This window comes from Brachionichthys hirsutus, chromosome 10, assembly GCF_040956055.1.
Source record: "Brachionichthys hirsutus isolate HB-005 chromosome 10, CSIRO-AGI_Bhir_v1, whole genome shotgun sequence".
Taxonomy (NCBI): Eukaryota; Metazoa; Chordata; class Actinopteri; order Lophiiformes; family Brachionichthyidae; genus Brachionichthys; species Brachionichthys hirsutus.
In genome coordinates, this window is record NC_090906.1 from 7,832,344 (window position 1) to 7,856,554 (window position 24,211).

Consider the following 24,211-nt stretch of genomic DNA (forward strand, 5'->3'; position numbering starts at 1 on the left):
ACTTGTAAGCGACGCTTCATAATAATTTATTTGCAATAAATTAAACAATTTAAATACAAGAACTGATATCATATATATTGCAGCTGCTGAGCTGTTTCTAAATCCAGCTGTTTAAACTGTGCCTTCAGACAACAAAGTTGCTTTTTTCACATCTTTAATATTTTTTGGCTTTTTTTAAAATCTGTAAATAAAGTAATCCTCATAGCTTTGGCTCATCTGTTACCTTATAATAGGCTTTACTGATGCAAATGTACCTGTAGATTTAATAAATACAACAATAAAAATAAAGATATCAAATTTTCTCCGACATAGCAATATCCAAAAACGTATATCTTGTCACTAGTACGTGCACTTCTGCATGTTACTGTCATCTCGTCATCTATTGCTTGTGCAACATCACAGCAGTATTGCAAATTTGAAAATACAAAATGCAATGTCACAATTTTGTGACATAAAATTACGAGGGTCAATTCTGAAAGAAACAGTGTGATTATTCTCATGTTATAAATATACAACATAGACAGTAATTTTTACTGATTATGAGTTAATTACATATCAGTATTTCCTGCAAATGGTTTAAATCGCAACCAATGTTATGTTATAGTCTTTCTATAATAACAGTAATAACTTATTGCAATAATAATTATAGGAAATTCCACATGAGCACAAACTGAAGTCTATAATGTGTTTGGACTTCTGATTCAAACAAAACATTTTGAAATGACAATTAACTGGTTTGAAGTCTATTAGAGATCTGGATAAATGAATGAAGTTCAAAAATCAATCTGTAATGCATTAAGATAACCCACAGAAAGTACCGGTATAAAGTAAAAAAGTACAATAAATATCATATTTAGGATATAATATTGAACGACATGACTAGATTAAGACTGATTCCTGTTAACTTACTTCATCTATGTGTTTAAAATGACATTTTCATGGGAAACACAGCAATGTCTATTTTACAGTGTAATGAATTGCTTTTTGGGGTAAAATAAATAGCACTTTTTTCAGAAAAACCACAGAAGAATTGATATATACACAACCAGGGCCAAAATAAATTGCAAAGTGCAACCAGCTTCATACTGGCATTTTAGATCATGTTTAATAGAATAAAAGAAATCTTGCAACTCAAAACAGGGCAAAATAAATGTTGTAAGGAGTTTCTCCTACTCCTCATCAAGCAGCAAATCACTCCTTGAAATAAATTAATTTTCAATACCATCAGTTATAATCTACTTCATTTATTGTTCAAAGATTTAATAATTTTTCAAAAAAGGAAAAAGCCCTCCCAGAGGTATCCTCCTCTTAAGGTGCGGAGTTGACAAGCCAACGAGGGATGCTCAGCCTGTCAAAGACTGACCTCCCCGAGGTTTAATTGTTCATCTGAGACGTTTTCAGAATGACCCATGTCCTTTCCTCATAGCAATAATCAGTTATCCAGTGGGCTCGCTCCTCCATTGGTAGCAGTGGTTTTGCCCTTTGATTTGCCTGACGAGCGGAAAGAGAATCGCTTAATGAGACGTCGGGAAAAGCTGCCGGACTTTTTGCGGCTGCCGGTGGCGGCGGCAGGAGAGTTATTGCCCATGTTGGAGATGTCTTCGTGAGATTGACTGAGGCAGGACTCCTTCTTTCGATGCCTTCTGCGGAACAACAGCTTCGAGCCGCTCTGTAGAAAGCCAACTGCAGGAGGCAGGCAGAACGCATCATGGTATTTAACTGGGAAGTCATAAATGCAGTCTTTTGAATCTGTTGAAAAAAACACACTAAAATGCTAATTTTATGAGCGGACTTGAATATTTCAGGAGACACTTCTTACAGAATTGAAAAATTATATTAAGCGGGAATTATCTGCTTCAGTTTTGTAAGTATATGCCGCAGTGTGGCCGCTAGATGGCAGTAGCGTGCTTTAGAGTCAGTCCACACCAGGGGTTCATGGAGTGGGCATCTAGCGGTTGGGAGATGATTTCCAGAAATTAAATTAGTCAAAATGATTATATATCTATCCTCCACCACCTTGGAGGATAGTGGGGGCCACGTGTCTCCGATAATATTATTTTGGGGGTTGCTGGAGTGAATACTTTGGGAAACCCTGATCTAGCTTTCCATACATTTTCTATAGCCCCATAATCCTTGACACAAACCAATGTTCACATTTTATAAAGTAAAACCAGTTTTATAAATGAAAAAAAAAAATAACACTAGAAATGGCTTCAAACTATTAGAACAAAATGTTGTTTACGGCTCGAGCGAAGCAGCGGACTATGACCGCTGAGTTACCTTTATGGTCCTTGAGGCTGCGGGTTTCCAAGGCACCAGTGGAACCAGTATCTGATTCTACATCATCCACAGACGGACGCTCCGACATATCAGAGGGCGTTGTTTCTTCGGGGTCCTGGTGACGCCCCGTGCCGTAGCTGTTGCCATGCATGGCGGCATCCATAGCTGCAGCGTAGTCACTCGATAGTGCACAGTCATCTTCTGAGAGTTTAGTCTGATGCGTTTTAAGATATTGAATCAATTTATATACAGTATATTTTTTTACAAATGTTACAATTAAAAAAGGCGGTTATCTTGGATATAGAGGACCAAAGGAACACTGATATTTAGAATTAAAATAGGCACTTATTGATCAAACATTCACTCGATTCCTGGACTTTGGAATTTCAGGTACTGGATACATGTGTAAGGATTTTGAGACAAAAAATCAGGCCAGAGGACTCTCACTCTGATATAATGTCATCCACTGGGGGGGATTGTGGACTAAATATAGATCGGCCTATTTCACATGGATTCATGTCACTGTACTACAGAGTCCCATAAAAGCAGCTCTTGGTACATAAACCCTAACCCTAACCCATAAATACTGGAAACTAATTGAAATTTTAAAAAAATGGCACCGGGAGATGACCCCCCCCCCCCCCCCCCATTAATAGCACAAATTCGCCATGCTAATAAATTTGACATTGTCGTGTTCTCTGACCTTCGACACGCCCGAGATGATCAGCGTGCTCCTTTTCGTTGGCGTCTTCCGAGCTGCCTTGGAGGCGGACTCTGTCAGCTGCCGGATGGCCGTCTCTGCAACAGGATCCAGGCCATTAGAGAGGCGGCTACTGTCTGAGCAACAAAAGCACAAATAAGTAGCTCAGGACTTCGCTCTAAATACACCTAAACAATAAAGAACATTAGTTTAACACCTTTAGAGGAATCATACTGAATCAAGTCCAATACACCCCCTAGGAGTACCTGCAGGGAGCCCATGATGCATACTAAAAAGTGCATTCCTATCATCTCGTGTTACACAGCAGCTTTTCGTACTTTGCATGTGTTATGTAAATTAAACAAGCCGGTCCCGGCAGACTCAGACTCACGGCTGGGGCTGGAGCTGCCTCTGCCGCTGGACAGGACGGTTGGTTTCTTCTCAGTCACTTCCACTTTGGAAGGCGAACGCAGAGGGGAGTCACCTGTAAGGTGGCTCATGTCATTCTCAATGTTGCATCAACACACCCTCATTTAATGGCAGCCCAACATTGTGGCTGAATTGACCTTGAATGCGATCCACTTTGAGCCGGGACTGGACGGTGGTGACGGTGGTCACAATGGTCCCGTCAGGCATGATGGTTCTGTCTACGTCAACTTTCTTGGTTGGGGTGAGTGAGGAGCGAAATGGCAAAGCATTGTGGGTAACGCGAGGATCCTCCGTTTCTACAAACGACACCTGAAGGAGATCAAATGAATCTCATTTACAAAGTTGACCCACGATTCATTCATTTTCTAACATCAAGCAAGTCCCTAAAAAGGAACTATAATGTAATAATGTGCACATTTGGAAGCATGAGGAAGGTTTTGTTTCCCTTCGTTTCATAGCAGTGTCGTGCATTTTGACGTTCACCTCTGCTGTGACTGTAGCGCTCGGGGCCGAGCCATGGCCGGGGCTTATTGGCAGGACGTGTTGTCCTGAGGCAGCTTTGCACCGGGGGTCCAGGGCGATGGAAGCATGACCAGGCAGGAATTCTATCCAGATTTAAGATCAAAGTCGTCACATATTTCACGGCATGACATCTGCTCTGCAGACGCATTTCTGAGGCCACTATGGGAGAACCACCCGACGCGCTATACATCTCAAAAACGCCTGCGAAGGCCATTCAAGCGAGACCGCTGACAAGGCGCTATAAGGATCGATGATTTCGCTAAAGCCTCAAGCTATTCCCCGCTGATGAGGTTTGCTCACCTTCCCTTGTGCCGTTCCGTTCTAGAAGTCTTATTCTCAGCTCTTCGGTTTCTTGGCTCAGCTCCCTGCAACACACAGAAAACAAGTATGCTGCATTGTGGGTAATGCTTCAGACCCGAGTTACAGGTCTTATCAGATTCCTAATCGATGCTGCATGTCGACATGAATGCAAATAATGGAGACGCAGTGGCAGCGGTTCTAAACAAGGCAGACGACATCTTACAGAGAAATGTCTTCACGCCATTCCAGTGGCGTGCTGGCATTACTGGGCCTCGACAGGAAGCAGGTCATCCTCTCTGTGGAGGGGTGATCCAGGCTCAGGACACAGCACAGCTCCCCCGACCGGGACCACTGGCCTGCAAAACCAACGGCGATTGCAGTGAGATGACAGCAGGAGGCCTCACAGAAAGGATCTAAATGCTGATGGAAAATATCCGACCTTGACTTAAGGTCACCCCGAGCTGCCGCAGCAGTAGGCGTCTCACCGAAACACTCTGGGTCGCAGTGTTCAATCTCTGCGATGAATGGTCCACGGAGGCCTCGGCAGCATGCAGGAAAAGGGGTTAACGATTGAATGCAGGATGTAGTCGTAGTAATTTATTTATTTCAGGAAACACATCCTTTTTCGTGAAGGTAACTGCGAGCCAAGCACTGATTTCTCACCAGAGGACCGGACACACACGGCTTGAGGTTGACGATCATGGCTGGCTGAGTGTCGAACAGAGTGTCCTCTAGAAGTCCTTTAATCATGTCCAGGTCTGCCGCGCCCTCAGAGCCCTCAGAGGAAAGCAAGCCAACAGTTACGCTCCGACAGTAAACAAGTATGTTGTGGCTGCGGGGGGTTAAACAAACCTAATTTAGATTCAAACTGGGGCTTTTGGTCGGGACAGACAAACATAACCTGGAGGTAACAAATCCGTCAACATGCTCCGATGCAGAATCGACTCAGCTATAAGACGACGCGTCTTAGAAATCTCTATCTCTAATATTAAATGCACATTAGGCCAAAAACACAAGTGTGCTCCCCTTTTTGGAAAAATAATATGGAAATAATGGAATGGAAAATAATATTCGCAATCCGGCTCCGATCCGGATGAAATTCAGTGGTGAGATAGACGTGACTGTATCAAATTCCATAAAAATCGGTCAATAATCAACTGAGATAAGGAGCAAAGTTCCACTGACTGCAATGCTAATGAACATTTCAACAGAATCCAGGATCTCTTCTGGATCATCAGCTAAATGAAATGATCTGTTCCTGGTAACATTCGCAACATTTCCTGAAAATTTCATCAAGAACATTCCGAGTTTATGTCCCTAATAGACAGACAAACCGACAGACAGATAAACGCCGGCAAAAGCAGTCTGAGAACGGAGGACCGCGTGAGGGACCAACATCAGATGTCCTCACCTGTCTCTGCAGCTTGCATGGAGACACGGTCAGATTAAATGAAGGCTGCCTGGACAGAGTCCAAGAAACGAGCAGACCCTCCTCCTCCACCTCCTCCAGACAGACCAGCACCTGGAGGAGGCAGAGAGGGGCAGCACGGTGGTAAACAACGGCAGGCTCGACGTTACACGGGATCCTGTTGTATTAAAAAATGCTTCCGTTCACTCCCGTTTTAGTTCTTGCATCTTAAATTACGGAACACCACAACCCATTTAGAAGGAAACTGCTTTTGTCTCGGGTGCTTTGATTTCACGCAGGATTACGTTTCTCGTGATGTTGGGAGGAGCGGCGTGCAGATGGGAAATCACTTCCTGATTATCACCGAGGCAGGAAGCTTCAGGAATGTCATTAATCGTAAAGTAATAGTAATCAATACAAAACAATGCTCTGACATTCTTATTAGTTGTAGTGAAATGTCCTCTCTCGTACCTTTGTCACCATTGCTGCTATGGCGATCTGATAGGTGTCCATGGAGACGGCAGCAGGTGACTGCTGGGTGACTGTCACAGGAAATGTCACTTTGTCCACCCAACAGTTACAGTGCAGAACCTGTCAAGCAAAAAGGTGGGAAACGACTTCGCCTTGCGTCAGGCTCTTTTGTTAAATGTTGCTTTAACTCAAATGAACTGAGCGACCGACTATAGAAGCCTGCTTTAAAAGTTAATCCCTGCATGTCAGGGCGGCTGCGTTGATCGTGGACAACAAAGGCTAACCTACCATTCGGTGTGCCGATTGGTCCGTGCAGGTCACGCTCTCGATCGCAGAGGCTGCAGGTATCTGGAGGCTGCTGCCAAACGTGATATGGATGGAGCTCTGGGGGAGAAAACAGTGGGACACCACAAAAAACCCGAAAGATTACATAAGAGAAATAGCAAAAAAATGAAAAAACTTGGGGATGACCTATAAAATATGCGATCATGCCGCCTTTAACGCGGCAACGTGAGCGTTTAGACACGGTCCATCTGAATCATTAGTCAGCATCTTCAGTCAAACACGAACCCTTAAAAAAACACACACACACATTACTTCATACCAAAACCTTCCTTGCAGCATCAGAAACGTACCTCAAGACAAATGTTGCAAATATTTTCTCATGCAAAAGGTTCATCATTACAAGGCGATTCCCTCCAGACTGAGGCTATTATGCTGCTGAGGCTGCATCCAGGCAGCGCCGTGAAATCCTGCGACGCCTGAAGGCGCTGGCAGCAAAGTGGCAACAGAGGCCAGAAAGTCAACTTAGCATAAGCTTCTCCACTAATGTAAAAGTGGTGGATCTCCGGACCTCGGCGTCCATTAACGAGGCTCCGTCCGCGAACGCTTAGTCATGATTTACTGTTTGAGTGTTAGGCTTGGAGGACGCCCTTAACAGACGCATTTATCTCAGTTGCAAGATAAGAGACTCCAGAACCGTTGCAACGCCGGCGGCTTCCGATCCGAGCGCGAGTGTGCCAGAGGACAAGCTTCAATGGGCGGGCTCAAGTGACTCCGGAGATGCCAGAAAACAAATCCCCTTTTGTCAGGGCGTGCGTTCCTCCGGGTCCAATCTCCATCCAATGCAACAGTGGAGACGGGGCAGAGGTGGGAGGATGATGTAACACACTTTGAAGAGTGTGTGTGTGTGTGTGTGTGTGTGTGTGTGTCTCACTGTTCCTGCCAGGAGGGCTGGAAGCCAAGTGCACCAATACCGCTGTCACGCGACTGCAGAGTACGACCGGCTGCAGAGTACGACCGGCCGTAGAGTACGACCGGCCGCAGAGTACGACCGGCCGCAGAGTACGCCCGGCCGTAGAGTACGACCGGCCGCAGAGTACGACCGGCTGCAGAGTACGACCGGCTGCAGAGTACGACCGGCTGCAGAGTACGACCGGCTGCAGAGTACGACCGGCTGCAGAGTACGACCGGCTGCAGAGTACGACCGGCTGCAGAGTACGGCCGGCTGCAGAGTACGACCGGCTGCAGAGTACGACCGGCTGTAGAGTACGACCGGCTGTAGAGTACGACGCGCTGCAGAGTACGACCGGCTGCAGAGTACGACCGGCTGTAGAGTACGACCGGCTGTAGAGTACGACCGGCCGCAGAGTACGACCGGCCGCAGAGTACGCCCGGCCGCAGAGTACGACCGGCCGTAGAGTACGACCGGCCGCAGAGTACGACCGGCCGCAGAGTACGACCGGCCGTAGAGTACGACCGGCCGCAGAGTACGACCGGCCGCAGAGTACGACCGGCCGCAGAGTACGACCGGCTGTGTTTACTGGCGCTTCTGAAACGGCCATCGCCCAACTATCAATTATAGCAACAAATACAGGTGTGAGGGTTTCAGGTGAGCTCGCTCATTACAGGCTTCAGACTGTGTGTTGTTTTAAGGGCTGTGTCGCTGAGGTCAGCCGTCAATGACATCTTTTAAAATGCTAAATATAGCAAAGAGGGTGAGGGGGGGGGAGGTGAAGTCCATTTTACACAAATATTTCTCATGGTCGTGATGACAAATGAAGCAGGAATTAGTTCTGCTCATGGCTTTCTATTTATTCAAAAGGAGCTGAATAGATATTTCTCAGCTGCTGGCCTCTCAGCGTCTCGGTCCAGAGCTCGGCGCCGCTGCACGTCCTCCAGGCACGAGCTGCAGAGCTCATTTTGTCACGGAGAGGGCAAAGCTCTGAGCTTAAGCGTGCGTTCGTCCTTGTGAATCACCGCTGTTCAACTGTTCCTGTGTGAGTGTGTATGTGTGTGTGTGTGTGTGTGTGTGTGTATTTCTAGAGAGAGACAGATCCTGAGGACATGCATGGTGTCACTATAGGTTTGTCAGCATCGGCCCCTTTTGGGTCCGACTGGCTGGATGCCTTTAAAACATCATGTGGGTCAACCAGAAATACCCTCCTCTGTTTTCCATTTTCCTTTAGTCGCGTGCGTCAGAGGTTTCACCTGCAAAAAAAAGGGACAGTTCTGCGGATTGAAAACTCTCAGGGGGGTTCTGCCTCGTGAAATCAATCGAAATCTGTATCAGTAACTGAAACGGGATGGAGAATTTGAATTGCATCAACTTCTGTGATGCAGTTTAATTTCTTCCGAGTGCTTAACATCCGCTGCTATTAAGAGGAAATCTATCTGAGCATGATCGCAGGGCATTAAATCATCTACCAGCAGCTCACGCTCAGAGAGAGACAAGCTAACTGTTGCCTCCAGATAATCACGAGCATCTTTATAATCCCACATCTTGAATGGACAAGGAGCTTCCTTCCCCCCCCCCGCAGATGCACCACTTGTGTCTCTTTTCTTCCTCCTACTCCGCCCAGTGGACGTGGTGATGATGATGATGACTTGGGCGCCATGTGTCAGCTGCAGATACACACACAGTCTCTGGATGCTACTATGAGCTGCAGTTCAGTCCCGCTCTCCTCAGTCTAATCCAGCCAGAGACGCCTGAACGGGCCCTTCTAATATATCGTGTTTTGACCCCCCCCCCCCCACACACCCACTCCAAAAACCTAGTGTTATTTGCTGCTGTCCACTGTAACCTCGTCCACCTATGAGTCGTCCTCCTGGAGCATTTTCTCAGTCTTGTTGTTTTGGATGCTGGACCAGAGTCCGGGTTCGCCTCAGCAACCCCCCCCCCCCCCTTGCTACAAGGGCATCACATTCTGACAACACCCAAAAATAGTGAGTCACCACCTTTTGCAAGCAAGAGCAGTTTCTGCATCCCTCTCGGAGGCTTCCTGCCATACGTCTCGGTCGGATGCAGAGAAAAGCAGGCAAACCGGATTTCTGCAATGAATGCCATCCCAAATAAACTTCAAAACGGAGACTAGTGACACTCGAGCAACATTCAAAATGAAAAACACAAGCCCGTGTCGGTGGACGTACAACAACAGAGAAAATAAAATCCATCTCCGAGACAGACTTCTGACACCAAAACAAAAAAGGTTTCCATATACTAACAATATTCTTATCATACAGCATCATAGAATATACATTTCTTTATATCACAATGCAGTAATATATGTATTTCAAAAAAACATCTGAAAGATCAAAAAGGAAATTTAAAAAATCCACACTCATGAAACCGTCCTCTGATGGTCTAATATTTGAACGACGATGGTTACGATGATGCTTTAAGGTGAGGCCGAGTTCTTCAGAACGATAATTAATCTCCTGATCTGAACTGGGGGGTCTTTTGAATTCAATCATTAGTCCAGTGGCCAGTTTTTGAGGACAGGTTTATTCAACATCACTGGAAATAACGAGGGGGGGGGGGGGGGGTTGTCTGATCTGACCGGCAGGACCGAGGGAGACTTAGCTCAATGCCATAAAAGGCAAAAGAGAGCAGAACATGCTGATATTTGAGAACCTGCAATGAGAGGGTTCTCCATTTATTTTTAGAACATTAATCTGTTAGTTTAGCATCATTCAGTCGCTAATCAGTGCTCAATCTAATCATTCCCACTACATATACGCTGATTTCATGTTGCATATATTTAAAGACAGCCTTAATCTTAAGCGCCACAGAAGCACTCTGGCTAATGCCGTGAAGCCTCTGCTCTAATCCCCAGACGATGACACTGGAGCCGTGTCTTCATAGCACGAGGGAAGCTCCTGTTTTTGTCTGATGCTGAAGCCTAATGAATGAAAGGCGAGTCTTTCCTGGCCGTCGTGCGGACGGCGGCTGCAGTGTCTGTTTACTAGGGCAGCATGGCTGGCAGGCGGCGGCGGCCTGCTGGACGCGAGAAGTGAAGGATGAAACGCGACTCGCTTGTGGCCACTTAATACTTTCTGCGAGGTCCCACAGCAGGTTTTTTTTCCAGGCGGGGGTTCTGAGGAGATGAAAAGCGGAGCAACAACAAAGAGTAGAAACACTGCAGGTGCCATGGCAACGCTGATATTATTATTATTATTATATTACAGCGTCTTCACTTAGATGACATCATCAGCCAGCCACATTATTAGCTTTATCATAACAACAACAATAATATTCAAGCATTCTGAGGTCAGGTCAACAACAACAACAACAACAACAAAATGTATTATTATTGTTGTCGTTGCTTTTGTTATTTTATTTTTATTCAGTCACTCAGCTAAGATCAATAAGTAGGCCTTATCTTTAATATTATTTTTTTATTAAGCTTATTATTTAGTGACTCAGAACAATACATGTTGCTGTAGTTGTTGTTGTTGTTGTTGTTGTTGCTGTTCTTCAGTCACTCTGCGGTTCACTTGTCACTTTAGCGGAAACGTATCAAACTCATCATTGATCTTCAAGCCGCTCAGACACACACGCACGACGGAGCGTTCTGCACGCACACACACACACAACACACGACGAGCAGACAGATGGTTGTGAAGCGTGAGCTCACACACACACACACACACACACTTCACACACACACTCACACACCAAACACCGCATGGACACAGAGACACGTGACACCTTGTGTCTGTGTCCTCATGCCCCCCCCCCTATCTGGATAATCGTCATTTGAAGTGCAACCCGGCCGGGGCTTTGAAGCGTTTCAGAAAGCTAAAGGTCACGCAGTCGTTATTGATCACACCTAAAGGGGGCCGCCGAAGGACGAGGCGGCGACGACGCACACAAAGCTACAAACTGAAAGAGCTATGTGAGCTAACCGTATCACAGATAAACAGTCTGCGTTCATGTGACAAGTGAAGTACTTAAATGAAGTAACTGAACAGGCTCACGTCCACATTATGGGGCTTCTCGCTAACAGGGTAGCAAAGGTCACAACGGATTAGCCAATCGGGCCGTTGCAGATATCAAAGACTAATTTATCAGTGAGCACAGAATCGTTCCGCTCTGACCTCGCAGGCTAAACCATAAACACGTTGCTGGGGCGGGAGATAAGCCGAGCTGGCAGCCGAGGAGGAACCTTAGACCGAGACATGAAGCCTTCAGAGCTCCAGCCGCCCCCCCCACCGAGCCATCAGCATGAGGCGGCGTCCATTAGAGCCCGTAGATCAAAGACACGCTTCACAATGTCAAGTGGTCAGAACCATCTGTTCTATTTACCTCAGACGAGGAGGTTCTGTTTACACCAGCGCCTCGGTCAGCAGGATTATGCAAAAATAACTAAACACATCCTGAACGGATTTCCATGAAAACCGGTGAGGAGGATGGGCCAGAAACGAGCGTTCAATGACGGCGTGGATCAAGCCTTCGGGAACATTTGACTTTACTATTTGTGATTTACTTGTGGATGACCGAGAACCTCTAACAGGTGCCAGCTGTCAAAAGCAAACAACAACAACAACAACAACAACAAAAACAACAACCTGGTACAAATGAGTTTAAATGTTTTTAATACAATCAAATCAAGCTTCGGGGGATTTCAGGTACAAACCACAAGCATTCCTCTCTGTCCTCCTCCCACTGTGATTGACCCCCCCCCCCCCCCCCCCACACACACACACACAGGGTACCAGTCTATTTTTACGAGGCGTGGGTGTTCACCGGTTCTGCCTCTGAGGGCCGTTACGCAAGGATTAAACACTCCAACTCCCACAACTCCACCTCCACCTGCCTGCCTGCACACCCACTCCATCGGGCTTACTCCTCTCCACGCTGCCATCGTGTCTCCGCAGGCCCCCTCCTAAGAAGCCCCCCCCCCCTCCTGTCTCTTACCCCGCGTCTGCAGGCGTGCTCGTTCAGCGCGTCGACCCAGGCTCTCCGCCAGCGATCCCGCACAGACTTGAGGGAGAGCAGGGAGGTCAGCAAGCCTTCGACCCCAGCCTCGGATGCAGGTCCTCCATCCCAGCCGGAGCGGAGTTTCATCAGGAAGCCCCGCACCCCCCGGGGCGGACGCAGCCACGCCGGGTCTCTCCTGCCCGGCGTTCCCAGCAGGGCCAGCAAGTACTGGGAAAGCCATCCCAGCACGATGAGCAGGGAGGCGAGGAAGAGAGCCGACAGACAGAGCCGGCTCAGCTCCTGGAGCTCCATCACCGACTCCCGGGGGCTCTCATGTCACCGGATGGAGCTCTTGGGTCAAAGAGAAGCGCGCCGGTTCCATCTCCGCGTCGACCGGAAACAGAAACGAGCCTCTGCGCGCCGTCAGTGCGTTCCTGGATGAGCGCCGTCTCTTCTGGAACCTTCTCCCTGCATCGCAATGATGTGCGGACAGGCAGGCAAGCGGCAGTGGCCGTCAGAGAGCAGCTGGGAGGGGGAGGGGCCGCAGCAGCGAACGGAAGTCACGTGACGGCCTTCAAAATAAAATAGAAAAATGAAATAGGAGCCTGGTTGTTTTGCCCCGACACCAGGTAGCACATAAAACCACACGATTTGGCTTGGAAATCTGATAATTAAATATCAATTCCGGGGAAAGTTATGATTCTGAGTTTGTATCTGATTCTACTCAGTCTCACAATTCTGACATTAACATCAACATTTTTAGAAAAGCGCGCATGTTTATATAATTGTCTGAACATTGTACATATTTTTTTTAATAAATGTTACATGCTGTGGGTGGTTATACATTTCTCAGCAAATATTTTTGTACTTTCCGCTCTTGGTTATGACCTTTAATAAACACTTAAGATTCTTGTTTGCTTTTCTCTTACATTATATGATGTTCGGCAAACCTAAAAATGACCTGTACGTGTTTGGTAGCATGATTACATAAACTAGCACAATATCGCGGCCAGAAATGAAAATGTGGGTTTTTAATTTGAAATCCCTCTCATACAAGAAACATAATATTTGTAACGCACAGGTGACCGAATCTGATTGGACGACTGAATATAAACCACAGAAGAAGATGCCACTTCCGTTTCATTTGAGTGACAGTAAACTGCCGACGACAAGAGAAAATAAAATATGTCCCGAAAGAAGACAGCAAATATATTGATATTTTAGATATACTTTTTATAAAACCAACGGATTATATATGTCAAAGAATATAATTTCATTGCTGCTTCTGTTTTAATCCGGCTATAGTTACAGTACAATTTTATTTCATATTTTATTTCGAAGACACTAACCGGAAGCTCCACCCCCGTAACATTTGGGACCTTCACGGACAAACTAATGGCAGACGTGTTAAAAACAAACAGGCGGTGAACGGACGACAGCGCCAATAACCCGGAATGAGAGACGTTAAGGAATACAGTTATGACTATGACCTTTTAACGCTGGATTCGCGGTGATGAATTTTGTTCTAAAATAACGACATGGCGTGTTTTTTTACCTCGCTGAAGATAGCCATAGCTCGAAGATCGATCGGCTGAAGGAGGTGACGTCAGATTAGCTGGAAACCTGGTTTCACCTGTCAGACCCAGACCCGCAGAAAAGACTGAAAACATGCCCACGGTCCCGGTCCTACCTTTGGCGATCAACTGCCTCATGTCGACCCTCGGCTGCCTGGCCACCTTGAAGCTCATTCCGGCTTTTAAAAACCATTTCATCACAGCCAGGCTGTACGGAATGGACCTGAACAAAACGACCAAGAAGGAAGTGTAAGGCACTTTCTCGTATATCCGTCCGTACTGTGACAAGATGTTGCTCTTTTCATTCCCTGATTCTTGCCCTGCTCCTTTTCTTCGCAGTCCAGAGTCCCAAGGAGTCATCAGTGGGACTGTCTTCCTCATCATCCTCTTCTGTTTCATCCCGGTGCCTTTCGTTGGCTGCTTCGTGGGAGATCAGTGCATGGGCTTTCCTCACGATGAGGTGGGTTGGATAATGCCTCTCAGCCCGCCTCAGATCTGCAGCCTAACTGTGTTGTTGTTGTTGTTGTTCGTGGTCAGCTTGTACAGCTGATTGGTGCCCTGCTGGCCATCTGTTGCATGATCTTCCTGGGCTTTGCCGACGATGTGCTGAACCTCCGATGGAGACACAAGCTCCTGCTTCCCACCATGGCTTCCCTGCCACTGCTCATGGTGTATTTTACCAACTTCGGCAACACGGTCATCGTGGTGCCCAAACCCTTCAGAGCCCTGCTGGGGCTGCACCTGGATCTGGGTATGTTGAGCAGTCCGTTGTAACGGCAGATGCAGCCGCCTTAGACGCCGACTACAATCGCTCCAGTGGGAGGGCAAGATATTCCCAGACGAGACGCCTCTTTCTCTCCTGGAAAACCGAATATCAGCGCATTCAAATATGACTGATGAAGCATTTTAATCCTTAAACGGTGTGCATTGTTTTTTGTTGATGCTGATGGGCGTGCTGCAAACGTTTGTGGAAGTCACGCAGGAAATGACATCGCTATTCACGCCGCATGCGATTTAATGTCTGATGTCCCCGCAGGCGTCCTCTACTACGTCTACATGGGAATGCTCGCGGTGTTCTGCACCAACGCCATCAACATCCTCGCCGGCATCAACGGCTTGGAGTCGGGTCAAGCGCTGTTTATCTCCGGCTCCATCATCGTCTTCAACCTGGTGGAGCTCAGCGGTATTTTCGTTCACTGATCTCCTCGCCCTCGGCGTCACGCGGCACGCCTCCTACCCTGGATTGTAGATTTTAAGTGTGGAATTCTGTAAACTATTTCGACTGAGATTTTTGTTTGTTGCGGTTTGTGTCAGGAGATTACCACGACGACCATGTTTTCTCCCTCTACTTCATGATACCGTTCTTCTTCACCACTTTAGCACTTTTCTACCACAACTGGTAAGTTGAACCTAATAACCCGAGGCACTTTTAAGAGGTTTATGCCCCCCCCCCCCCCCGCTGCTGTCTTCCCTAAACACGCCACTCATTTTGCCACAGGTATCCCTCGTCTGTGTTTGTGGGAGACACTTTCTGCTACTTTGCCGGCATGACTTTCGCCGTGGTCGGCATCCTGGGTCACTTCAGCAAAACCATGCTGCTGTTCTTCCTTCCTCAAGTGGTCAACTTCCTCTACTCTTTGCCTCAGCTTTTTCATATCATCCCCTGTCCCAGGCACCGTCTGCCCAGGTAACCTGCTTTTATGGGCCTTTTGTTTGCGATATATGTCATTCATCGTGTATACCGATTGATCGAATCCAAATTGGCTCATTAAAGGTTGAATCCAGACACCGGCAAACTGGGGATGAGCTACTCTAAATTCAAAAGGAAGGACCTCTCAAAATTAGGGCACCTCATTCTGACGGTAATGCTCTGGTGCTCCTGCGTTCTGTGTTTACTGATCACTTAACCAGCACGCTTTCACGCTTTCTCAGAACCCAGCATGATGATCATCTCTTTCTCCCTCAACAGGTGGCAGAATTGTTGAAGCTGCTAGAAGTCCGAAGAGGCCCGGAGGGAGACGATGAATTTATTGAGTGCAACAATATGACTTTAATAAATCTGGCACTGAAAATACTTGGCCCTGTCCATGAGAGAAACCTCACAGTCATCATGCTCCTCATGCAGGTATGAAAAACATTGTTTTTGTTCAAACACACTGACAGAACTTGCACCATTCATTTATTTATTACCTCCGCCAAGGAGGTGATATTTTTGCCGCCATTTGTCTGTCTGTTAGAAAGATAACTCACAAATGTTCAGATGGATTTTGATGGGATTTTCAGGAAATGTTGGGAATGTTACCAGGAACAGTTGATTACATTTTGGTGATGGTCCATAGGAGATCATTGATTATGGATCACTTTGAAATTTTCATCAACATTGCAGGAGCTTCAGAATTTGTTCCTCAATGTCTCGGTTGATTATTGTTCAATGTTTATGGAATTTGACACAGTCGAGAGGTTTCATAGAAGGGAGTAGAGTTGCATTTTGACCTATTGTGCATTTAATATTAGAGATTTCTAACAAGCGTCGTCTTATAGCTGAGTCAATTCCACATCGGAGCAGGTCAGCGGGTTTGTTACTTCCTGTCATTTTTTTTGACGGTTTGTCTCTTTGTTTTTCTGTCTGTTAGCAGGATTAGGGAAAAACTGTTGGATGGATCCTGATGAAAATAAATGTGATAGTGATCTGGATAGAAAAAAATTTGGATTATTCCGTTTACTTATAATGGAGGCTTTTTCAATCTTCATCTCTTTGCCTCTCCTAGGTGATCGGCAGTGCCGTGGCTTTTGGGATTCGCTACCATCTGGTGCGGCTCTTCTATGACGTCTAGACCGACTGGGTGCAGGATATCACTGAGAATATGTGACGTTTTATCACAGATGCTTTTCTGCCTCAGACTTTACATGCAGTAAAAGTTTAAAGCTGTATTCCACTTTGGAGAACAGTTTCCTATATCAACAGTTGAAGTGCCCGTTATTAATGGGAGGGAAAATGTTCGTTAAAAGTTTATTTTCTTATTTGCTTTTATAAATGAAGGTACAGTAATCGCTGATGAGTTGTGATATTTGGTGCAATCAGTGTCAATGGCTGACTGTTACCAAATAGCGAGCATTCGATAATACATTTGTGGGTGTGTATTGTGTATAAGCGCTAAAAAAAATATATATTTTTAAAAATGGGTTGAAACTACTGAAAAAAACCCCAAACGTAGTCGCCCACACTTCATTCACACTCATACCTTTCTGTCCCTGCGACTTGGGTGGGAAAGCTGGTGGGTTCGTTTTGTCGGCCAGGTATCGGGGAATTAGGTGGAGAGAATACACAGAGGGGCTGAAGTCATATTCTGGATTCCCGCAAAGCTTAATTCAGGTATAAATGGATGGTGAAAGGAGGAGAATTCATTGACTTTGAGATTGTTCTGGGAATTGACTACACAGCTGTTTTTTTGTTTTGATTTTTAGCGTTACAATGCATACGTGACGATGTGAACTCAACTGACACTGGACTGTTGTGTTTAGGAATGTATCTGCAAATAAGAAGCTGTTCACTCTTGAGATGGTAAATTCAAACAGAAATAAAATCTAATTAAATTGAGATATTTTGTCATTATTATTAAAAACTATCCATAGATAGATAGATACATAGTATAGTTATAAATAATCATCGTTTAAGTCAGCCAACCAAACTGAATGTGGGCCGTGTACAATCATGCTAGTTATTAATTTCTGGCTCCTCCCCTAAGCGAAAAGCAAGCCTCGATACGCGCTTCCCGGAAACGCCCCCTTCATAACTTCGAAGCTTTACGTTACATTCTCAAATCCGGGTTGTACTTTTGATTTTCAGGATTTATTTCAGTAGTTAAACATTTTAAATTTTGAGCAACTCCTGTTTCTTGATCGTCATTGTTGCACTGGGGAACAAATAAAATGTTGCACACAATAACGTGCAAAGAAGAGAAGAGCGCTTCACGCGGAACGGACTATACTAGGAACGGTTAAAATGTGGGTTTTATCAGAGCAGATATCAGCGCTGCACACGAGCCGCTTTGTCCTGACTGATCTAAACAATTAGCTCGTCTCTGAATTGAAGCGACGACACATTGAGTTCAGGCTCATTTTTAAGATGAGCTTTTTGCCCCTTTTGATGTTTTGTCGTCTGCTTAACATTTTCGGGGTGACGCATGTGAGCTAAAGGCTCCTCTCGAGCTGTTAAATGATGCCTGATCAACAACAAGCAGCTAGTTAGCATGTAGCTGCTAGCTCTGGGCTGATGCTTGCGGCTTTAGTCTCTACATTTATCCATCTTCTGAGCGATGTCGCTTAACAGAAGGGCGCGGAAGAAGACGCTTAAACTGGACTGCGAATGGAGTTCGTGTCAGGAGACGTTCTGTCGGATGGAGAACTTCTGCAAACATGTGGAGGCTCACCTGAACATGGCGAAGGACGCAGAAGCAGAAGGTGAGGACTTTTTCGTCTTAAGAGTTCAAATCTGTTCGTGTCGGTGTCGTGTTTTTAGAGCTTCAGCGATTTATGAGCACACCACGTTTTCTAGGAGTTGTGGAAGCGTTGCATTAAAATAATAATAATACGATCCGTATATAAATGTTTTTTGTATTCATTAGTATTTTGGAAATGAGTCATGACCTGCTATATGTTCTATTCTATAAATGTTTCATTTTCTTCTGCAACCACGGGGCCTGTTCTATTTTATGATTGTATTATTGAAAACAAACCGCCTCGTCATTTTGTAACTCTCTTTTCCTAAATGTCTCTTTTTTCTTTATTGTCCATCTTCTGTAGTTTCTGAATGGTGTTCATTAGTCGCTGCATTCTATTTACTTTGTCAATCAGTTTTACTACACTTTGATAGTCGGGGGGCCAAGGATGTGCATGCATCCACGTAAATTCAACCCCATGTGTTCTTCCACCAGATAATTACTGCTTCATTTTACATCCAAACGTGCTGCAGTGAAATCAAATGAGTATTAGTAAGCTTGATATTGCGTAGAGCCTTAAAACAGGATTCCTACTAACGCAAATGCTTTTTGCTTTTTTTTTGCAAAGGGGAGAGAAACTGTCTTTGGAGAGGCTGTGGTTTCTGTTCGGTGGAAGGCCCCGACGAGCTGCGCAGGCATCTGTTCTTTCACTGTTATCATACAAAGCTAAAGCGGTTGGGCCAGCAGGTGCTTAGCACCCATTCAGAAATTGGCACTTGCTCCATTGGCTGCCACAACAGCATACCGGAAATCCCGGACAATTTCTTTTGTCTTTGGGATGAATGTGAGGTAAGATTGGCACGTGCCACCTCTTCCAAATAGGGGGTGTCATTTTGGGTATGGAGTGTTTATGGAAAGCAAATACATTATTTTACATGCATTCAACATGACACACTACAAACCGCAAATGGTCTCTCTTGCCTTAAAAGGGACATATTGTGGAAAAACTCACTTTTCCCGTGTTTCTACACTCATATTTTGGTGGTTTTGGGTCGTTACCGACCCAAAAACTGCAAAATTATACCAGTCCTGCGCAGTTTGCGTAGTTCTGTAATCAAGTATTGAAACATTCTTCCCCGTTGTGTGTGCGCACTCTGCCCGTGTCTGCGCTCCGCGCGTCCGTGCTCTCCCTGTGGCTCGTGCACGAGTCAAAGAAGAACAGAGTGGATAAAGTTTTTTTTGGGTGGTAATGTTCCAGCAAAAATTGGCAAAAATGTTTTAGCGTGTGCTAAAAGAGAAGGTCACCCAACTGGTTACCGTGGTAGCATGCAGAGCTGTCTGAGACAGAAATGACGGACGCTGTCCTGCAGCATCCTTTTGCTATTTTGACCAAAGACTGTCAGATATTTCATGCAAGTGTTTGCGCACTGCATTGACTTGTGGAAAAAGGGTAGAATATGGTATCTTTAAGTTGTGTGGATGGTCATGTGATCTTTAAAAATGGGCTTTTGAAATCAAAATATTTCTGCATGATGTTTCTTATTATTATTATTATTATTATGCCTTTTTCTTCGTTTGTTAAAGCAACCACCGTTTGACAACCCAGAGTGGTTCTATCGCCACGTGGAGATGCATAGCCTGTTGGTAGATATACCAGCGGGAGACTGTGAATTCCCAGTGCGCTGTGGGTGGAAAGGTGCGACAATCAACTTCAATTATTTATTTAATTATGATTATAGTTTAGAAATTTACAAGACTGTCCAATAGCTTTAAAATGTTAACACAAACCTCTCTGTTCGGTACTGCGGTATAGTCAAATCCTGTCACCCCGTAGATTGTGAAGCGACCGCCAAAGGACGCCCAAAGCTGCGGGAGCACCTGCGCAGCCATACCCAAGAGAAGGTGGTGGCGTGTCCCGGCTGTGGAGGGATGTACGCCAACAACACCAAGCTGTTCGATCACATCATTCGCCAGAATGACATGGAAGGTGAAAGGCTGTCTGGATTAAGATGGAAATTAAATGAACCTTTATGTGAACTCTTCATTTTTTGTGTTTGCTGCAGGTCAGAGGTTTCAGTGTTCACACTGTTCCAAACGCTTCGCAACGGAGCGATTGCTGAGAGACCACATGAGGAACCACGGTCAGTCGCGCCGCCATCGCCCTGTCGGTGTTCATGCTCGTTATTCCCATGGAATGGGTGGGCTTAAAAGGCCGAGCTGCATCTTGCCCATGTCCGAGCCAAATTAATTAAAATCACATTGTATTACTGGCTTTTTTCCTGACTGGTGTTGCCATTGATCTTTTTTTGTGTATCTCTCGCTCTCTCTCTCTCTCTCTCTCTCTCTCTCACACACACACACACTCAGTCAAGCAGTCAAGCAGTCAGTCAAAGTTTTGATTGGTTGAAATTACGTTTGCAGAAATACTGGTAAACATTCAGTGGTTTAGATCCCTGCATAATTGATTTAATCATATAGCAAAGACATATTTGTGCTAGATGTTGCTTTAAAAACCCCGACGCTTCCAACACATTCGTAAAGAAAAGACTATTGTGATTTTTAAGTGACTTTATCCCTTCATTCACTTTAGTATAAACGGTTATAAACGCTTGTCGGCAAACAGTTCTGCTTTTTTATTGGGTGATTCCTTGCTATAACCTGTTTGTCTTTGCATTTGTCCGACAGTGAGCCACTACAAATGCCCGCTGTGTGACATGACCTGTCCGTCCCCGTCTTCACTGCGAAATCATATCAAATTTCGCCACAGTAACGAGAAGCCATACAGCTGTGAATACTGCGAATACAGGTATCACACGGTCCAAATACACAGCAAAGCAAAAATAGCATCATGCTATATGAAACACAGTACTGACCGACTCGGTTTCGTTGTCGCAGATGTAAGAACATGATTGATTTACGCAAGCACCTGGACACTCACAGTAGCGATCCGGCGTTCCACTGCGATGCTCCTGGCTGCAGCTTCACCTCTCGTTCCCTCGGCACTATGAAGTTACACCAGAAGAGAGAGCATGAGGTGAAAAGGGAAATGGTTTAGTTTATCCTGTGCGCTCGTATACGGAGGTTTGTTTTTATTAATTTTCTCCTTTCCATGATCAGGGGAATTTCATAGCGCGCTACAAGTGCCATGTGTGCGATAAATGCTTCACCAGGGGCAACAGCCTCACTGTTCACCTGCACAAAAAGCACCAATTCAAATGGCCCTCTGGACACCCCAGATTCAGGTGAGTTCTTGCATTGACAGGTCAATCTGTGCAATCATGCTGAATTTGGAATGTGGATTTTGTCACGACGCTTGGCGGTTTCTTCTTCACCCTCAGGTACAAGGAGCACGAGGACGGCTTCCTGCGATTGCAGCTGATCCGCTATGAGAGCGTGGAGCTGACCGAGCAGCTAATGAGGGAAAAGCAAAACGGGCAAGTGGAAGAAGAAGAGGAACAGGAACTTGAGGAGGAATCCCATGGAGCACAGTTGAGAGGGGTTTTGCTCGAGGAGCACGGCGCTGAGGATGAAACCATCGGCACTGAGGAGAGCAACCAGGAAGACACCGTGCTCTATGTCCTCACTGAAGGTTTGCTACAAGCAGGCGACGATTCTGCAATGCAGCAACTCCCGGATGCTACCAAGCAGCAAGGACTGCAAGTGGTTTGATGAGCTCAGCAAACACGGACAGATCCAGCTTGTGCGTCAGCGCACGTTAGATAATCATCTGTGCTCTTTCAAAGATGCAGAGTTGGACTGAGAGGAATCTTTAAAAGGAATTGGATCCTGTAAATAAAGGAGCGTGTACAATAGAGTGATCCTCATTGAGCCTGCATCAACTAATAAACATGTTTTCATGTATTTTGTTTTTCAATTAACCAGAAAGTCCATTGAGATGAAAGCTATGAGCTAGAACACTAGTTCAAGGTTGCAAGAAACACTTTATTTTGAATAAATGATAGATTTCGACGTCTACGTCTAACGATTCTGTCTGTTTCTCTCTGGCGCCCCCTGCTGGGTAAAAGTAAGTGCAGGCCTGCTCGAAAAAAAGCAATTTAAAATCATTTCTTTTACGGCAAATCGTAGCAAAACGCTTCTCTTAGCAGCCCTGCTGCTGAGTTCGATCTTTCGTGAATAGGTCTCTTAAATCAGGTCAACCTTTTACTAAAGCGGAGCATCTGCTTGACATCCGGGGACATATTGGCATTAGCTGCGCCTACAAGATTAGGAAGCTCACAGAGCTTAGTTTAAGAATTAACACTCTCTCCCTTCACGCTACAGTCAGAAAATGGGCATGTTGAGGATATACCCACTACTGCTGCTGTTTGCATCCACGCCAAGAGTCGTGTCTCAGGTTCCTGGATGGACTGAACAGGTGGAAGGTAGTGGTAAGACCACCTGTCCTCTCTAAACAGCACAGGCCTTCATTGATTGGTCCAGTTTTGTTGTGTGACAAAGACAAAAAAAAATTTTTTTTGCTGTAGGTGAAACAGAATGGATTCCTGAACCAGATCTCATAGATGACACGTACTGGTCTGGGTCAGCGCCTCTCTGTTACGGAGGCTGTAAAGCCCGGCACGAGGAGCTGAGGAGAGATCAGTGTGGAGATTCAAGCTGCTGCTGGCTTGGCTACAAGTCCCTGTGCAGAGGTAAGACAGCCACAGCAGTGACCTTAGATAGCAGCCCCCCACCACACACCCCCACCCAGACACAGACATCCCTTTGTCTGATCAACCTTCTTTGAATGACAGTGGACTGTGGACAGCCAGACGTGGACTATAATGGAGCAGTGCATGGTAATGGCTGGTGGGTGGGCTCAGTGGCGAGGTACACGTGTCGCCCGGGCTTCATGTTAGTGGGAAGCCCGGCCAGAACGTGCCAGCCAAATGGCCTCTGGACCCCAAAGCCCATCTGCCTCAGTGAGTAAGCCCACTGACACGAAGCTTTAATGATTCCTTGGAACCGTTCGGCTCATCCCCGTTGTGTCTTTTAGGAATGTGCAGACGGGGACGCGTTGAAATCAGCGAGAGGGAGCTCAGTGGGACATGCAACTCCACCTGCACGAACAAGAGCTACTTCGGCCCACCCAAGCAAGGCTGCAGCCGGATCGATAACTGTAAGAAGAAGGAGACTGGCTGGAAGCGCTTCTTTGCACAGTGTGTCCCTTGTGTTTGTGACTGCGCTATAGCATGCCGCGAGTCGCTTCGTCACAGAGTTTTCAGGTATAACTGATGGAACTCTTAAACAGATGTAACCTGAGGATGTGGAGATATTGTCTCAGGGCAAATAGGCATAAAGGTGGATCCTGTGCTTTAAAATGTAAATGATGTCTATATGCAAATAGTGTATGATCTGCATTCTACAGACGACTTCAGTGCTGAATTATGAATCAAACAGATGTTTTCTCTTATAACTAGAACCATCTGGGGTCTAACGTCCAGCTTATTGAGGTCTGTTGGTGATAAGCTTCTCATTTTTGGGAGGTAAATGCATAAATATCAGTAGCCCACCTGTATGACTTTACTTCTGTGTGTAGATGATTGTTGCTGGAGTTTGTTGAATTGACTTAGATAGTTCAATTGCCGAAATCTCTTTGTGTGTTCAAAAGACAGAAAGAATTAAAAATGGAGATGAGGATAGAGAGAGGAGTGAGACCACAGAGATTAACATCACGTTCTCTTTCCCAGTCCATCTGTCCTTCTTCTAGGAGATGAAAGCTTAATCTTGTTACTAAGGTCGCAGAACTACAAACAATGATTTTTCAATATACAGACTGTGTATATGCTATGTTTGAAAGATTTTAAAAAGGACAATGATGCTGCTGCTTCTAAAGTTAAAGCGTCCACATTAAAATCTCTGCCACAAACACCCAGTTCCTCTTTCATG

The 24,211-nt window shown here is 45.7% G+C and overlaps 3 protein-coding genes across 3 annotated transcripts; 2 read left to right on the top strand and 1 right to left on the bottom strand.

Annotated features, from left to right (window-relative positions):
* Positions 1-10: 10 nt before the first annotated feature.
* Positions 11-13,101, bottom strand: c2cd2l (c2cd2 like). The gene is made up of 14 exons (XM_068744503.1): positions 12,310-13,101; positions 6,399-6,494; positions 6,111-6,230; positions 5,643-5,753; positions 4,895-5,008; positions 4,671-4,770; positions 4,455-4,587; positions 4,232-4,296; positions 3,893-4,014; positions 3,547-3,718; positions 3,372-3,464; positions 2,984-3,117; positions 2,281-2,494; positions 11-1,683 (listed from the first exon to the last, which is right to left on the bottom strand). Exons 1-14 carry the CDS (start codon positions 12,622-12,624, stop codon positions 1,433-1,435), a joined length of 2,040 nt encoding a protein of 679 aa, XP_068600604.1. The 5' UTR covers positions 12,625-13,101; the 3' UTR covers positions 11-1,432.
* Positions 13,102-13,724: 623 nt separating this feature from the next.
* On the top strand, positions 13,725-17,484 carry dpagt1 (dolichyl-phosphate (UDP-N-acetylglucosamine) N-acetylglucosaminephosphotransferase 1 (GlcNAc-1-P transferase)). The gene is made up of 9 exons (XM_068744712.1): positions 13,725-14,135; positions 14,226-14,346; positions 14,424-14,637; positions 14,923-15,069; positions 15,201-15,285; positions 15,385-15,573; positions 15,661-15,748; positions 15,856-16,011; positions 16,655-17,484. The coding sequence occupies exons 1-9, from the start codon at positions 13,981-13,983 to the stop codon at positions 16,718-16,720; spliced, it is 1,221 nt and encodes a 406-aa protein (XP_068600813.1). The 5' UTR covers positions 13,725-13,980; the 3' UTR covers positions 16,721-17,484.
* A 718-nt stretch (positions 17,485-18,202) lies between these two features.
* hinfp (histone H4 transcription factor) lies at positions 18,203-22,292 on the top strand. The gene is made up of 9 exons (XM_068744041.1): positions 18,203-18,347; positions 18,954-19,174; positions 19,910-20,021; positions 20,160-20,312; positions 20,389-20,466; positions 21,011-21,131; positions 21,221-21,359; positions 21,443-21,567; positions 21,664-22,292. Exons 1-9 carry the CDS (start codon positions 18,203-18,205, stop codon positions 21,992-21,994), a joined length of 1,425 nt encoding a protein of 474 aa, XP_068600142.1. The 3' UTR covers positions 21,995-22,292.
* The last annotated feature ends 1,919 nt before the right edge of the window (positions 22,293-24,211 follow it).

Excerpts from the sequence above, each read along its gene's own strand:
- c2cd2l (XM_068744503.1), bottom strand. The coding sequence starts at position 12,624 with ATGGAGCTCCAGGAGCTGAGCCGGCTCTGTCTGTCGGCTCTCTTCCTC. Across the intron at positions 6,495-12,309 it reads AGCACGCCTGCAGACGCGGG|AGCTCCATCCATATCACGTT; the intron begins GTAAGAGACAGG and ends TTTCTCCCCCAG. Across the intron at positions 5,754-6,110 it reads TAGCAGCAATGGTGACAAAG|GTGCTGGTCTGTCTGGAGGA; the intron begins GTACGAGAGAGG and ends TGCCTCCTCCAG.
- dpagt1 (XM_068744712.1), top strand. The coding sequence starts at position 13,981 with ATGCCCACGGTCCCGGTCCTACCTTTGGCGATCAACTGCCTCATGTCG. Across the intron at positions 14,638-14,922 it reads GGGGCTGCACCTGGATCTGG|GCGTCCTCTACTACGTCTAC; the intron begins GTATGTTGAGCA and ends ATGTCCCCGCAG. Across the intron at positions 15,286-15,384 it reads GCACTTTTCTACCACAACTG|GTATCCCTCGTCTGTGTTTG; the intron begins GTAAGTTGAACC and ends ATTTTGCCACAG.
- hinfp (XM_068744041.1), top strand. The coding sequence starts at position 18,203 with ATGTCGCTTAACAGAAGGGCGCGGAAGAAGACGCTTAAACTGGACTGC. Across the intron at positions 19,175-19,909 it reads GTCTTTGGGATGAATGTGAG|CAACCACCGTTTGACAACCC; the intron begins GTAAGATTGGCA and ends CGTTTGTTAAAG. Across the intron at positions 20,467-21,010 it reads AGACCACATGAGGAACCACG|TGAGCCACTACAAATGCCCG; the intron begins GTCAGTCGCGCC and ends TTTGTCCGACAG.